Source organism: Ranitomeya variabilis, chromosome 2, assembly GCF_051348905.1.
Source record: "Ranitomeya variabilis isolate aRanVar5 chromosome 2, aRanVar5.hap1, whole genome shotgun sequence".
NCBI classification, from domain to species: Eukaryota; Metazoa; Chordata; class Amphibia; order Anura; family Dendrobatidae; genus Ranitomeya; species Ranitomeya variabilis.
In genome coordinates this window covers 255,065,760-255,080,175 of record NC_135233.1, presented here as the reverse complement: position 1 = coordinate 255,080,175, position 14,416 = coordinate 255,065,760, and the positions used below count along the sequence as shown (strand labels likewise).

At 49.6% G+C, this 14,416-nt stretch overlaps 1 protein-coding gene across 1 annotated transcript in view; it reads right to left on the bottom strand.

Moving 5' to 3' along the window:
• Window positions 1-14,416, bottom strand: part of MED27 (mediator complex subunit 27) — a 170,450-nt gene that overhangs the window by 85,937 nt on the left and 70,097 nt on the right. Inside the window, exon 3 of the mRNA XM_077284721.1 lies at window positions 7,465-7,595. Within this exon, the coding sequence (XP_077140836.1) occupies window positions 7,465-7,595 (131 nt within the window). The remainder of the gene's footprint in view (window positions 1-7,464; window positions 7,596-14,416) is intronic.

The window sequence follows — 14,416 nt, the reverse complement described above, 5'->3', positions numbered from 1 at the left end:
TTTTCTGTAGACATGAATGTAAAAATAATAGATGAACACCTCAACAGTGAAATTGCAGAACCAACCAGAAGTGAAGGCTGATGGAGATCACAGGACGGAGACATCTATGATCGGCACACGATGAAAAAATACCATTTTCAAACCAAACCATCTTGATCTCTTGAGTCTTGAGTCTGAGCCCTGTGCAGAGATCCCGGCACTTCCAGCCTGACATGCTGTCATTCAGATTAATGGTCGTCTGAGGAAGGTTCTGCAGCTGTCTGCACTCGGGAAAAAGATCAGGATCCACTGCTGGCAGCTCCTGTGTGATCACCGACAAATGATGTTCCCGATGGAGACAAGTCTGGAGACGCTGCAGCCATTGGAGCAGGTTTATGCCGCATAGGCTGCTCACAGCAGTACGAGGAAAATGCGGCCTGGGGTTGTTGTGAGACGAAATGGCTCCTGGGACAGTGTGGAAATATGGCTGCACCACTGGTTCTACCACCAAATCAATGCACCAGGAATGATGACAAGAGGGGTCCAGCTACAGACTGAATAATAAATCCATATGGGAAAATGTTTTGATTCTTTTCAACAGTTTCATATAATTGACATGTCTCCGTGCTGTGATTTCCAGAGCTCAACAAGGATGTGGCCAGCGGTGGGGGCTTCTAAAGACCGTGACTCAGGATTGCTGGTCCCGCATGTGGCTAGAATAAGCCGACGACACTACGCCGTGTGTTTATAGGGCATAAATGGCGAGGAGATAAGAGGCGCCCATGTTCTCGATCTCACACCCCGACTTTGAGCCGATAATGACATACGCAGTCATTATAAGCTGCTAATGATCAATTACTTGGCGAAATATTCATCCCGAGCACTGCCGCCTTGTAATTGGTTACATCTGGGTGGGAGGCTGCGGGCGCCACCAGTCATTGCATATATATATATATATATATATATATTTTAACACGAGGAGTACACTGCACAGAATGGCAAACCAAAAAATCCACCTTGGTGAAGGAGGGCGACAGGAGGTGCCAGACCTGAAGCCATGCATCGGAACACACCTAAAGAATTTTGGCTCATCCTGGGCCTCCTGGCTCATGAAGAGCCTATAAACTAATAGTAAACAATGACACAGGAGACATCAGGCAGATTGTCACCTACAACTGTCCGCATGGAGCTAAGTGACTGATAGACAACTCTGCAGCTGCTCATCCCAATGAAAAATGTCGCAAAACTTTGTTTTAATAATTATTTGGGTAATTTTACGGCCACCATGGAATGCAGATGAGACTTCAGGTGCTGGGTCCTTTAAATCTCCCAGTATTAGGCTATGTACACACATTGCGGATTTACTGCGGATCCGCAGCGTTTTTTTCCACGCAGAAACACTGCAAATCCGCAAGTGATTTACAGTACAATGTAAATGGAAAAAAAATTCTGTGCTAATGGTGCGTAAAATTCCGCACGGAAAACGCTGCGGATTAAAAGAAGGAGCATGTCACTTATTTGTGCAGATCTGCAGCGTTTTTGTACCCATTCCACTATAGAAATCCGCAGGGGTAAAAACATATGAAATCCGCACAAAATCCGCAGTAAATCCGCACAAAATCCGCATAAAAAACACATCAAATCCGCACCTGCGTTTTCTGCCAAGAGATGCAGAATCTGCACAAAAAATTCCAGAGGCTAATTCGCAACGTGTTCACATAGCTTCACGATGCGCAGCGCTCCGATGCCTCCAGGGCCGCCGTGATGGATAGATAAGACGTAGATGCCACTTCCATTCAGCGAAGCCATCAAACATCAGGACACGCGCGGGAAAACTGTCCACAATGGAGCGCAGGAAAGTGAATTTGCCGTCCAGGACGGGAATTATCGCCTAACATCACGAGGACTCGCTCGCTCTGGAGCGCGGTAATGTGATTGGCCGGACACAGGAGACTCTTCAATATCCAGATGGATCAGTAATCAAATATCCTCGGGAAATTGTGCCTGATGAGAAAACATGAGACGGCTCCCAGGCCTCAACCCAACGGCTCCACTATATCATGAGACCTGCGGCAACCAATATGGCCGCCACGACAGGCGCCCCTGGAGTTGTCACTCAGCTCCCTCAGTCTCCTGAGCAGTGAATCTCCCAGTTATGCACCAGTGTAGATGTACTTTGCCCTCCCCTCTATCTGCCCCATCAGGGGATGCTCACTGCATTGTCTGCATTCGGGAGAGGAACCAGGAGCCACAGGATGAACAACTCTGAAGTGCTACAGGGCAGGCCCAGAAGGGTGTGGTGGGGACACAGACCACAGGGGGTCTTCATTACTATAGCGGGGGTGTCATTTCCAACCCCTTCAAATTCCTAGACCACCAGGGATGCAAATATTCACCAATTCCCTGCAGTAGACAACCAGGGATGTCATTCTTAATCCCCTCACTGACCTAGACCACCAGGAACATTAACACCTTCACTGCCCTAGACCCCTAGACCACCAGAGGAATGTTATTAATCCCTTCAGTGGCCTAGATTACCAGGGGCATTAACCCCTTCATGACCTAAGGCCACCAGGGATGCTACTATTAACCCCTTCTCTGCCCTAAACCGACAAGTATTTCATTAATCCCTTCACTGACCTAGGCCACCAGGGACATTAAAGGTACCTTCACACTAAGCGACGCTGCAGCGATACAGACAACGATGCCGATCGCTGCAGCGTCGCTGTTTAGTCGTTGTGTGGTCGCTGGAGAGCTGTCACACAGACGGCTCTCCAGCGACCAACGATGCCGAAGTCCCCGGGTAACCAGGGTAAACATCGGGTTACTAAGCACAGGGCCGCTCTTAGTAACCCGATGTTTACCCTGGTTACCATTGTAAATGTAAAAAAAAACCTACATACTCACATTCCGGTGCCCGGCGTCCGCTTCCCTGCACTCCTCCTGCATCCTGTGTCAGCGCCGAACATCTCCGGCATCTCCCACAGAGCACAGCGGTGACGTCACTGCTCTGCTTTACGGCCGGCACTTACACAGGATGCAGGAGGAGTGCAGGGAAGCGGACGCCGGGCACCGGAATGTGAGTATGTGGTTTGTTTTTTTCTACGTTTACGCTGGTAACCAGGGTAAACATCGGGTTACTAAGCGCGGCCCTGCGCTTAGTAACCTGATGTTTACCCTGGTTACTAGTGAAGACATCGCTGGATCGGTGTCACACACACCGATTAAGCGATGTCAGCGGGAGATCCAGCGACAAAATAAAGTTCTGGACTTTCTTCTCCGACCAACGATCTCACAGCGGGATCCTGATCACTGCTGCGTGTCAAACACAACGATATCGCTATCCAGGACGCTGCAACGTCACGGATCGCTAGCGATATCGTTTAGAGTGAAGGTACCTTAACCCCTTTCATGGCCCCAGACCACCAGGATTGTTACAATCAGAGACACAAATATTATCCTATTCACTGACTTACCACTGGGGATAATATCATTAACCCCTAACTCTCACTAAGTTCACCAGACACAAGGGCAGTAAGCTAGTGTACTGCCAATACATTAATGCACCAGGTGGCACAGGCTGAACAGCTCACCTTTGCAGGAGGGCAGATACAGAAGAGAATTTCAGCAAAAGTCAAATATGAATATTAAGGGTGGGGGGAAATGTATAGAAAACATGAAGAGTTCCTAAAAAGACTGATAGAGAATTACAGAGCGGCTGGGTACGGGATGGCGGCTCGCTCCCTTCCCCCTCTTTACTCCACAATTATCCTAATCATAAAGCCATTTGTGCATCATGGAGAGTCCTGAAATAGCCGGGGTTCCCCCGTCTCAGGGGCGCAGCGTGGAATTCCAGACACCGGCCATTAATTCTGCCAGAACGCCGAGCAGACGATCCCTGAGGTCTCCGCTAATGGCTGTGGCGTAGTGAAGGATCTGTCATGTGAGCGCTGCCGTCCCAGCCCCATAATTTTGTAATGATGTTCTCTAGTGGTGGGAGCGGTGCTGGGTTAATGGGTTAACGAGAAGAGATCCCCGGGCTGTGCATACAAGGAAGAAATGGGGGGGAATACAGGAAATCACGCCGGGCCCCCAACACAACGTGTACTCACTTGGAGAATGGCAGAAGTGATGACAGCAGTGCTAATGGGAAACTCATTCTAGGTTTCTATCTCATTCTCCCCCCCCCCCCCCCACGTGCGGATATGGTAATCCTGTGTGTCCCTGGCCGGCTGTTGGAGAACTACAACTCCCAGCATGCCCAGACAGTCACAGGTATAAGGTATGACTGGCAAAGCATCATGGAAGATCGGACCAGGCACTAGTTAATCCTACTGCATAATGAATGTAGGACCTGCCATGCATGCAAACTACAAGTCCCAGAAGAACGTGGACCAGCAGGGGGTGGTGGAGGGCTTGGAGCAAGACAGCTGACCACCAGAATTCTGTGCCCAGATATGGGTGACAATGGAGCCCTGCTTTCAACAGCCTGCCAGCTGACCATGAATGTGAACCTCTATGTATGTAGATTTCTCCCCTTTAACCTGACGATGAAGCCCCAACCATGACCAGACGTGGACTGCGCTCCCCTCGCACCACCTCGCTCTTCATGTGCGTTCGCTGTGATAATCTGTGACATCAACAAGTCGCCCATAATCCGTCCATGTTAGCAGGAAAGCTGGAAATCCACCGGCAGCATGGGTCTCAGAGTAAGGCCCCTGTCACACATCAGTTTTTTGCCATCAGTTGCAGTCCGTCGAATTTTGAAAAAATGAATCCGGAGACTAATGCCGCCAGATCTATTTTTTTCTCATAGACTTGTAGTAGAGACGGATTGCGACGGATGGCCTCACGTTTCATCCGTTGTTCTGAAGGATCCGTTGAAAATTGTTTGTTCGGCGGCCGGAGACAACGTACAAATTAACGTTTTTTGTGTATGTCAGAAAAACGGACAGCGACGGATCCATCACGGTCCGTCGTTTGATCGAATAGAAGCATATGGCGCCAGATCCGGCAATGGATTCTGTTTTTTTTAACTGAGCATGCGCCGATATATTTAAATGGATCCGCTAGTCGGATCCGTCAAAAAAACAAATGGGCATCAGTTTTTCACAATCTGCGACGGATTCTTCGAGCCACTGGATTGTGACTGACTGCAAAAAACTGATGTGTGAAAGGGGCCTAACAGTGCGGTGGAGGGGAAGTGTGGAGTGCCCCTACACATCAGAAGAGATGTGTAATCTTCATCTACCGCCGCTAGCCAGAGGGGACCCAGCTGGGGTCTGCTTTAAAAAGAGTGCTTCTAAATGTTTCGCCTGTGCACAGTGTTTCGCAGCCCTTCCAGAAAGACGTCAGCAAGACGGTAAACAGGATTACACCCGCATCGAGCATGGAGGACAAAACCCAGACTAACATGTCTGACCGAGCATGGAGGACAAAACCCAGACTCACATGTCTGACCGAGCATGGAGGACAAAACCCAGACTAACATGTCTGACCAAACATGGAGGACAAAACCCAGACGCGCATGTCTGTCCGAGCATGGAGGACAAAACCCAGACTCACATGAAAGACCAAGCATGGAGTACAAAACCCAGACTCACATGTCTGACCGAGCATGGAGGACAAAACCCAGACTCACATGTCTGACCGAGCATGGAGGACAAAACCCAGACTCACATGCTTGACCAAGCATGGAGGACAAAACCCAGACTCTCATGTCTGACCGAGGACTGCGTTTAAGATTAGTGATGTCAGGAGTCAAATCAGAGGAAGCCGAATCCAGTCACGAAGAAAAGAACAGAAACAACAAGTGCAGCCCCGCAGCTCACATAGATCTGCTGTGCACCGGACGCCATATTCATTACATCCAGCTGTGCGAGTCCAAAGGAAAGGTGGCAGAAACCAGCACTACAGCCCCCATTACTCACTTATCCCCTGTCATCACTCATTATATTCAGTCTTCTCATCAGGGGATGGATACAGTATTGTCATAGGCCCATGGAGGTCAATGCACCCATGGGCAATCATACGGCCCATATTATATTACTCCCTGTTAAAAGCCATTATTGGGGAGAGGCGACTGTAGGACAAGTGAGTACAGTCTATTACTCCCTGTAATCAGCCATTACTGGGGAAAGGTGACTGTAGGACAGGTGAGTACAATCTATTTCTCCCTGTTATCCAGCCATTACTGGGGAGAGGTGACTGTAGGACAGGTGACTACAATCTACACTTCTCAAAAAAATAAAGGGAACACTAAAATCCCACATCCTAGATATCACTGAATGAAATATTCCAGTTGTAAATCTTTACTCATTACATAGTGGAATGTGTTGAGAACAATAAAACCTAAAAATAATCAACGTAAATCATAACTAATATCCTATGGAGGTCTGGAGTTGGAATGATGCTCAAAATCGAAGTGGAAAATGACAAGGAAATGATGCTCAGTAGTGTGTGTGGCCTCCACGTGCCTGTATGACCTCCCTACAACGCTTGGGCATGCCGTGTATGCTCTAATGCCTCCACACTGGCAGATGTAAGCACTGCCTCCATTGGGCACTGGAGATGCTGCGATAGCAAGGGATCACCGAACACTAAACCCTCCACAAGGGGGAGCTCTCTAGGTTTAGCTCCCCTTTAAGCCAGCTCATCTGAGAAGTTTGGTGCTGTGCAGGGGATGACGGGCAACTGTGGCAAGATTGGCTGATGGTGTTAAGCTCTACTTGGTGGGTCGTCGCGGCCCAGAGGAGAAGCTGACGAGCTGCCTGATAATGAAACTTATTGGCCACAGATCTCGTTCTTATTAGCTTAGCCCCGGCCTTGTACAAACACCTATCTCGCTGAGCTGGAAATACAAACAGTGCTTTAATTTTTAATTAGGCCGCTCTGTGCGCTGCGAGTCAGGAGAGGAGCATGGGCGCGGGCGCTAGGATTACTACTTCATTACAGGTTATCTGCACCCGATCCTGCCAATATTGCCAGTTAATGCTCTGCAATAAGGCGGAGAAGTCGATGGCGAGATCCCGTGGGAGCTGAAAGACAAAGTACGGAGAAGAAGCAAAAGAATTGAAGAGTTCAGCTCTGCAGCACCGACGGGGTCCAAATAATGCAGAGTTCAATGAAGGTCCTGTAGTCTGGCACTCCACTAGTCTGGCATGGAACGGTCAGGGTATTATTTGTGGTCATCTTGCCAGTAATCTGACAGTTGACGGATGGAATCTATACTGACATAGCGGTGGATCACAGGAGGCCTCTAATAAACCCTAGTTATGAAGAGTCGCACAGCGGGGGTCCTGGACGATGCACCCTTTAATAGTGGGGGAAGCAAAAGAGTAGGCTGTGATATGCAGGAGGCTGTGGGTCTGAAGCACGGTCCATGAGCAAAAGAAAAGTTGCAGATTTTGGAGGCCAGTTTGTCTTTTTAGTAGCCAGACACTGAGAACCTCTGTTGAAAACACAACGAAGCAGGGGTCTACTCACTGCGGCGGAAGGACCAGAGTTGTGGGTTGAGCTTTGGGTCTTCTCTTAGCCGATACTCCCATCTGGTTGGCCGAACGTTTCAGGGACTGCTGGTTCAGGAGGCCGGACGCGAGGCCAGCATGGTACTGCAACTGGGGGATGAAGGAGAGACACAAGTTAAAAATCACAGAAACATGGAAGGCTGAGTGACAACCACCATGGCCGCCAAGCTCAATGTATGTCACAATAGGATTACAGACGTCCCAGGAGGATCCATCACATTAGTGGCAGTCCGTTCGCATGCTCGCAAGGGCCCATTGTACAAGACGGCACAGGCAGCGGGAAGCTGAGAGACTCGTGAGAGACTCATGAGACACAGCTGACAACTACTCCCACTGGAGTCACCCCGCCACTCGGGGGCCGCACTCGATAACGAGCGAGAGTCAGCGCCTGGAAATGGTCCACAGGAAGGAAGAGATTGTACTCACCTGTCCTACAGTCACCTCCCCAATAATGGCTGATAACAGGGAGTAATAAATTGTACTCACCTGACCTGTTACCAGCCATTACTGGGGAGAGGTGACTGTAGGACAGTTGAGTACAATCTATTACTCCGTTATCAGCCATTACTGGGGAGTGGTGACTGTAGGACAGGTGAGTACAATCTATTACTCCCTGTTATCAGCCATTAATGGGGAGAGGTGACTGTAGGACTAGTGACTGCGTCTCACTCTCTGATATGAAGCCGTTTTACAGTCAGTCTCTCCCTTATAAGTAATGGTTGACATAAGAAAACAGCAGACTACATTCATCAGTGCGGCAGACAGATATAATCCAGACTGAAGGGTCACAATCTCTGATGGCCTCGCTGCATATTCATCCCATGAGAGACCACCATATCCAGGGACGGATGGAGCAGAGACATCTCCACGGAGACCACAATCTGGATGAAACGCGGTGGGGTCGGTGCTGACACCGGCCTCGCACCATTCACACTGTTCATTAAGTGAAGGCCGCAGAGAGCGATTGAGACCGTGACGATTTAATGAATGCGGGAACTGAAGGTCCGGGCAAGTTCAGGCAGAAAATGAGTAATTGACACCCTCGACAGATGAAAGACACACGGAGGAGCGGCGCCAATTAAATCCTGGCCATCAACGTACCGACAAGCGAACGGCGCTCCGCCGAATTCTCAGGCGCTGTCATGAAGGCCTGGCAGGCACACATCCCATAGACGGCTCTTTTAACACGAGCGTTCCTCTGTTCACATTTCCTGCCTGTGGGGAAGAGCGGCTCAATAACCCAACTCTTTATACTGTCAGGAGAAGCGGCGTCCGAGCTTCTGCCGAGCTGCAGAGAGAATTAAAAGGAAACCCGTCACCTACCAGATTAGGGATTGTGTAAAACGCACTCTCCACATCCCTTTGTCTTTTGTAGGGAGCGACCAACTACAGAGAGGTCATAAATTCAAGTTTCTAGACCCAGATTGGAAATTTAGGAACTTTGATATGATCTAGCACATGAGAGAAGAGAGAAATGCGGTCCCCCGAGCCCCCCCCCCAGTACCCCCGGAGTCGTTGGACCCTTCTGCATCCCCTGGTCCTGTCCCCTGACAGTCAGCATCTTCTGCCGGGAAGAAAGTGGAGGGTGCATGCGCAGTACGACTGCCGAATCTGCTGGCAGGCACCCAAAATAAAAAAAAAAAAGTAAGTAAAAACCCCTGTTATCACCCCCTTAGGTAAAAATAATCTAACAAAATAAGTATTTATTTCCATTTGTCCATTACGGTTAGGGCAAGGGTTGGGACTAGAGCTAGGGTTGGGGCCAGAGCTAGGGTTGGGGCCAGAGCTCGGGTGGGGGCCAGGGCCAGGGTGGGGGCCAGAGCCAGGGTGGGGGCCAGAGCCAGGGTGGGGGATAGAGCCAGGGTGGGGGATAGAGCCAGGGTGGGGGATAGAGCCAGGGTGGGGGATAGAGCCAGGGTTGGGGATAGAGCCAGGGTTGGGGATAGAGCCAGGGTTGGGGATAGAGCCAGGGTTGGGGATAGAGCCAGGGTTGGGGATAGAGCCAGGGTTGGGGATAGAGCCAGGGTTGGGGATAGAGCCAGGGTTGGGGATAGAGCCAGGGTTGGGGATAGAGCCAGGGTTGGGGATAGAGCCAGGGTTGGGGATAGAGCCAGGGTTGGGGATAGAGCCAGGGTTGGGGATAGAGCCAGGGTTGGGGATAGAGCCAGGGTTGGGGATAGAGCCAGGGTTGGGGATAGAGCCAGGGTTGGGGATAGAGCCAGGGTTGGGGATAGAGCCAGGGTTGGGGATAGAGCCAGGGTTGGGGATAGAGCCAGGGTTGGGGATAGAGCCAGGGTTGGGGATAGAGCCAGGGTTGGGGATAGAGCCAGGGTTGGGGATAGAGCCAGGGTTGGGGATAGAGCCAGGGTTGGGGATAGAGCCAGGGTTGGGGATAGAGCCAGGGTTGGGGATAGAGCCAGGGTTGGGGATAGAGCCAGGGTTGGGGATAGAGCCAGGGTTGGGGATAGAGCCAGGGTTGGGGATAGAGCCAGGGTTGGGGATAGAGCCAGGGTTGGGGATAGAGCCAGGGTTGGGGATAGAGCCAGGGTTGGGGATAGAGCCAGGGTTGGGGATAGAGCCAGGGTTGGGGATAGAGCCAGGGTTGGGGATAGAGCCAGGGTTGGGGATAGAGCCAGGGTTGGGGATAGAGCCAGGGTTGGGGATAGAGCCAGGGTTGGGGATAGAGCCAGGGTTGGGGATAGAGCCAGGGTTGGGGATAGAGCCAGGGTTGGGGATAGAGCCAGGGTTGGGGATAGAGCCAGGGTTGGGGATAGAGCCAGGGTTGGGGATAGAGCCAGGGTTGGGGATAGAGCCAGGGTTGGGGATAGAGCCAGGGTTGGGGATAGAGCCAGGGTTGGGGATAGAGCCAGGGTTGGGGATAGAGCCAGGGTTGGGGATAGAGCCAGGGTTGGGGATAGAGCCAGGGTTGGGGATAGAGCCAGGGTTGGGGATAGAGCCAGGGTTGGGGATAGAGCCAGGGTTGGGGATAGAGCCAGGGTTGGGGATAGAGCCAGGGTTGGGGATAGAGCCAGGGTTGGGGATAGAGCCAGGGTTGGGGATAGAGCCAGGGTTGGGGATAGAGCCAGGGTTGGGGATAGAGCCAGGGTTGGGGATAGAGCCAGGGTTGGGGATAGAGCCAGGGTTGGGGATAGAGCCAGGGTTGGGGATAGAGCCAGGGTTGGGGATAGAGCCAGGGTTGGGGATAGAGCCAGGGTTGGGGATAGAGCCAGGGTTGGGGATAGAGCCAGGGTTGGGGATAGAGCCAGGGTTGGGGATAGAGCCAGGGTTGGGGATAGAGCCAGGGTTGGGGATAGAGCCAGGGTTGGGGATAGAGCCAGGGTTGGGGATAGAGCCAGGGTTGGGGATAGAGCCAGGGTTGGGGATAGAGCCAGGGTTGGGGATAGAGCCAGGGTTGGGGATAGAGCCAGGGTTGGGGATAGAGCCAGGGTTGGGGATAGAGCCAGGGTTGGGGATAGAGCCAGGGTTGGGGATAGAGCCAGGGTTGGGGATAGAGCCAGGGTTGGGGATAGAGCCAGGGTTGGGGATAGAGCCAGGGTTGGGGATAGAGCCAGGGTTGGGGATAGAGCCAGGGTTGGGGATAGAGCCAGGGTTGGGGATAGAGCCAGGGTTGGGGATAGAGCCAGGGTTGGGGATAGAGCCAGGGTTGGGGATAGAGCCAGGGTTGGGGATAGAGCCAGGGTTGGGGATAGAGCCAGGGTTGGGGATAGAGCTAGGGTTGGGCTAAAGTTGGGGCTAGAGCTAGGGTTAGAGTTGGGCTAAGGTTGGGGCTAGGGTTAGGGTTGGGGCTAGGGTTAAAGTTCAGGTTGGGGCTAAGGTTAGGGTTGGGGTGTGTTGGAGCTAGGCTTGGAGTTAGAATTGGGAGCTTCCACTGTTTAGGTGCATCAAGGGGTCTCCAAACGTGACATGGTGCCCATCATTGATTCCAGCCAATTTTGTATTCAAAAACTAAAAACGGTGTCCTCTCTTCTGAGCCCTGCCATGCACCCAGTGACTATCCCCCACATACGGGGCATCGGCGTACTCAGGAGAAATTGCACAACAAATTTTGTGGTCCATTTTCTCCTGATACCCTTGTGAAAATAACAAAATTTGGTTCCAAAGTAATTTTTTTGTGAAAAAAGTAAAATGTTCATTTTTTCCTTCCACATTGCTTTAGTTCTTGTGGAGCACCTGAAGGGTTAAATAAACGTCTAGAATGTGGTATTGGGCAACTTGACGGGTGCAGTTTTTATAATGGTGTAACTTTTGGGTATTTTCTGTTATATTGACCCCCCAAATGCACTTCAAATGTGAGGTGGTCCCTTAAAAAAAATGGTTTGCAAATTTTGTTTGAAAAATGAGAAATCGCTGGCCAAATTTTAACAGTTATAACGTCCTAACAAAAAAATTACGGTATGTTTCCAAAGCTGTGCTGATGTAAAGTTGAAATGTGGGAAATGTTATTTATTAATTATTTTGTGTGACACCTCTCTTACAAAAATTAAAAGTTTGAAAATTGCAACATTTTTGCCAAATATCCGTCTTCTTCATAAATACATGCAAGTTACTGGTATATCGAAGAAATTTTACCACTAACATGAAGTACAATATGTCACAAAAAAAAAAGAATCAGTGGGATCCGTTGAAGCGTTCCAGAGCTGTAACTTCAAAAAGTGACAGTGGTCAGAATTGTAAAAATTGGCTTGGTCATTAAAGGGACTCTGTCACCTGAATTTGGAGGGAACAATTTTCAGCCATAGGGGCGGGGTGTTCGGGTGTTTGATTCACCCTTTCCTTACCCGCTGGCTGCAATATTGGATTGAAGTTCATTCTCTGTCCTCCATAGTACACGCCTGCGTAAGGCAAGATCGCCTTGTGCAGGCGTGTACTACGGAGGACAGAGAATGAACTTCAATCCAATATTGCAGCCAGCGGGTAAGGAAAGGGTGAATCAAACACCCGAAAACCCCGCCCCTATGGCTGAAAATTGTTCCCTCCAAATTCAGGTGACAGAGTCCCTTTAAGTAGCTAATTGGCTCTGTCACTAAGGGGTTAATGTAACAGCTTCACTAGTGATAACGCAGGATTCCTGTTCTACTTTTGGTCCTCCACTTCAGTTCCTTACTCCTGCGATGGATGAGGCCATGAGTGCCCATCACATGCTGGTATCTACATACCAACGCCCCCATCGTGCGACATGGCATCTGGCATCATGTGCTATACAAAAAATATTTTTAAAAAGTAATACTAAATTTGTGCACTTTTCATGCCACCATGACAACCAACTGAGTGCAAAAGGCTTAGTCTGGTTGTTGAAATTGAAGGTCCATTAATCCTGAGCTGTTGGCTGCTCAGGGGTGTAAACCTGAAGATTGACCAATGAGGTCGTCCCCTCCTTGCTCATGGGTGGAGCCATCAAAAGAACACTGACGTTCTTGCCGATGTAATTTCTATATTCCATGACTTAATTTTCTGTTTCTAGATATTTGGAAAGAAGGTTTGAGCCTCAGATCATTGATTCTACTAATGTATTCTGACCGTCTGCAGGTAAAGTGTAAGGAGAGATATGCAGCCAGACTGGGTAACATATCACCTAAAACGTAGAATTTCTCTCTCCAAATGTATGTCTCCTACACGGGAAATCTATAATCTGCAAAGAAAAGAAAACCAGCGGCCGCGCGTCTTTGAAAGGACGAATGTTCCAAAATGTCAACGTCTCGAGGCTTCGATCTACGGAATCTGCAATGAGAGCAATATGCGCAGGGAGCGATATGGAATTAAAAGGGAGACAGCTTGGCAGAATTCACACTCCGGAATGTTCCTTTCACTTCTTTCTCTGATCTCTCCGAGATGCGGCATATTAAAAAGGTTGGAGGTGAGATCTGCGGCTTAATAGGCAACTGGATATGGCGGGTTTAAAAAATAAGATATCTGCTCTGGAGGAGGGATCAGGAGGAAATCTTACAGAAGTTACGATATTGGGAAGTTTGGCAGGCGGTGCAAGGCAACAGTATATGTAGCAGAGCCATCAGTGTCATTTAACCATTTCATCCCTGCAAAAATGTATAATGTCGATATCTTCCATTTCCATTCACCTCTGTATAACAGAGTTTGTGATCGCTTAAGGCTGTGTGCACACGTTTTAAGAATTTTCGCGGTTTTTTTCACTATAAAAACGCAATAAAACCGCAAAAAAAAAAACACATACATTAAGCATCCTATTATTAGAATGCATTCTGCATTTTTTGTGCACATGCTGCGTTTTTTTCTTCGGCGGAATCGTATTCTGAAAAAAAAACGCAGCATGTTCATTCTTTGTGCGGAATTGCGGGGATTCCGCACCCATAGGAATGTATTGATCCGCTTACTTCCTGGCATAGGGCTATGCCCACCATGCTGGAAATAAGGGGATGATGTGCGGTTGGTACCCAGGGTGGAGAAGAGGAGACTCTCCTCCAGGCCCTGGGAACCATATAATTGTTAAAAAAAAGAATTAAAATAAAAAAATCGTGATACTCTCACCTTCCGGTATCCTCGGCAGTCTTCCCGCTCCGGTCCCAGTAATGCCTTGCGACAATGACCTGTGATGACACGCGGTCTCGCGAGACCGCTACGTCATCTGGGGTCATTGCCGCGAGGCATTACTGGGAACGGGAGGTGCCGGGAGCATCGAGAGGAGCGGGAAGGCTGCAGGGGACGCCTGAAGGTGAGAATATCAGGATTTTTTTAAATTATTTTTAACATTATATCTTTTTACTATTAATGCTGCATAGGCAGCATCAATACTAAAAAGTAGGTCACACTCAGATTTTCTATGTTTGACAAGTGTGACCAACCTGTCAATCAGTTTTCCAAGCAACGCTACAGATCGCTTGGAAAACGCTCGCATTCCGAAAGCTAATTACACTTGC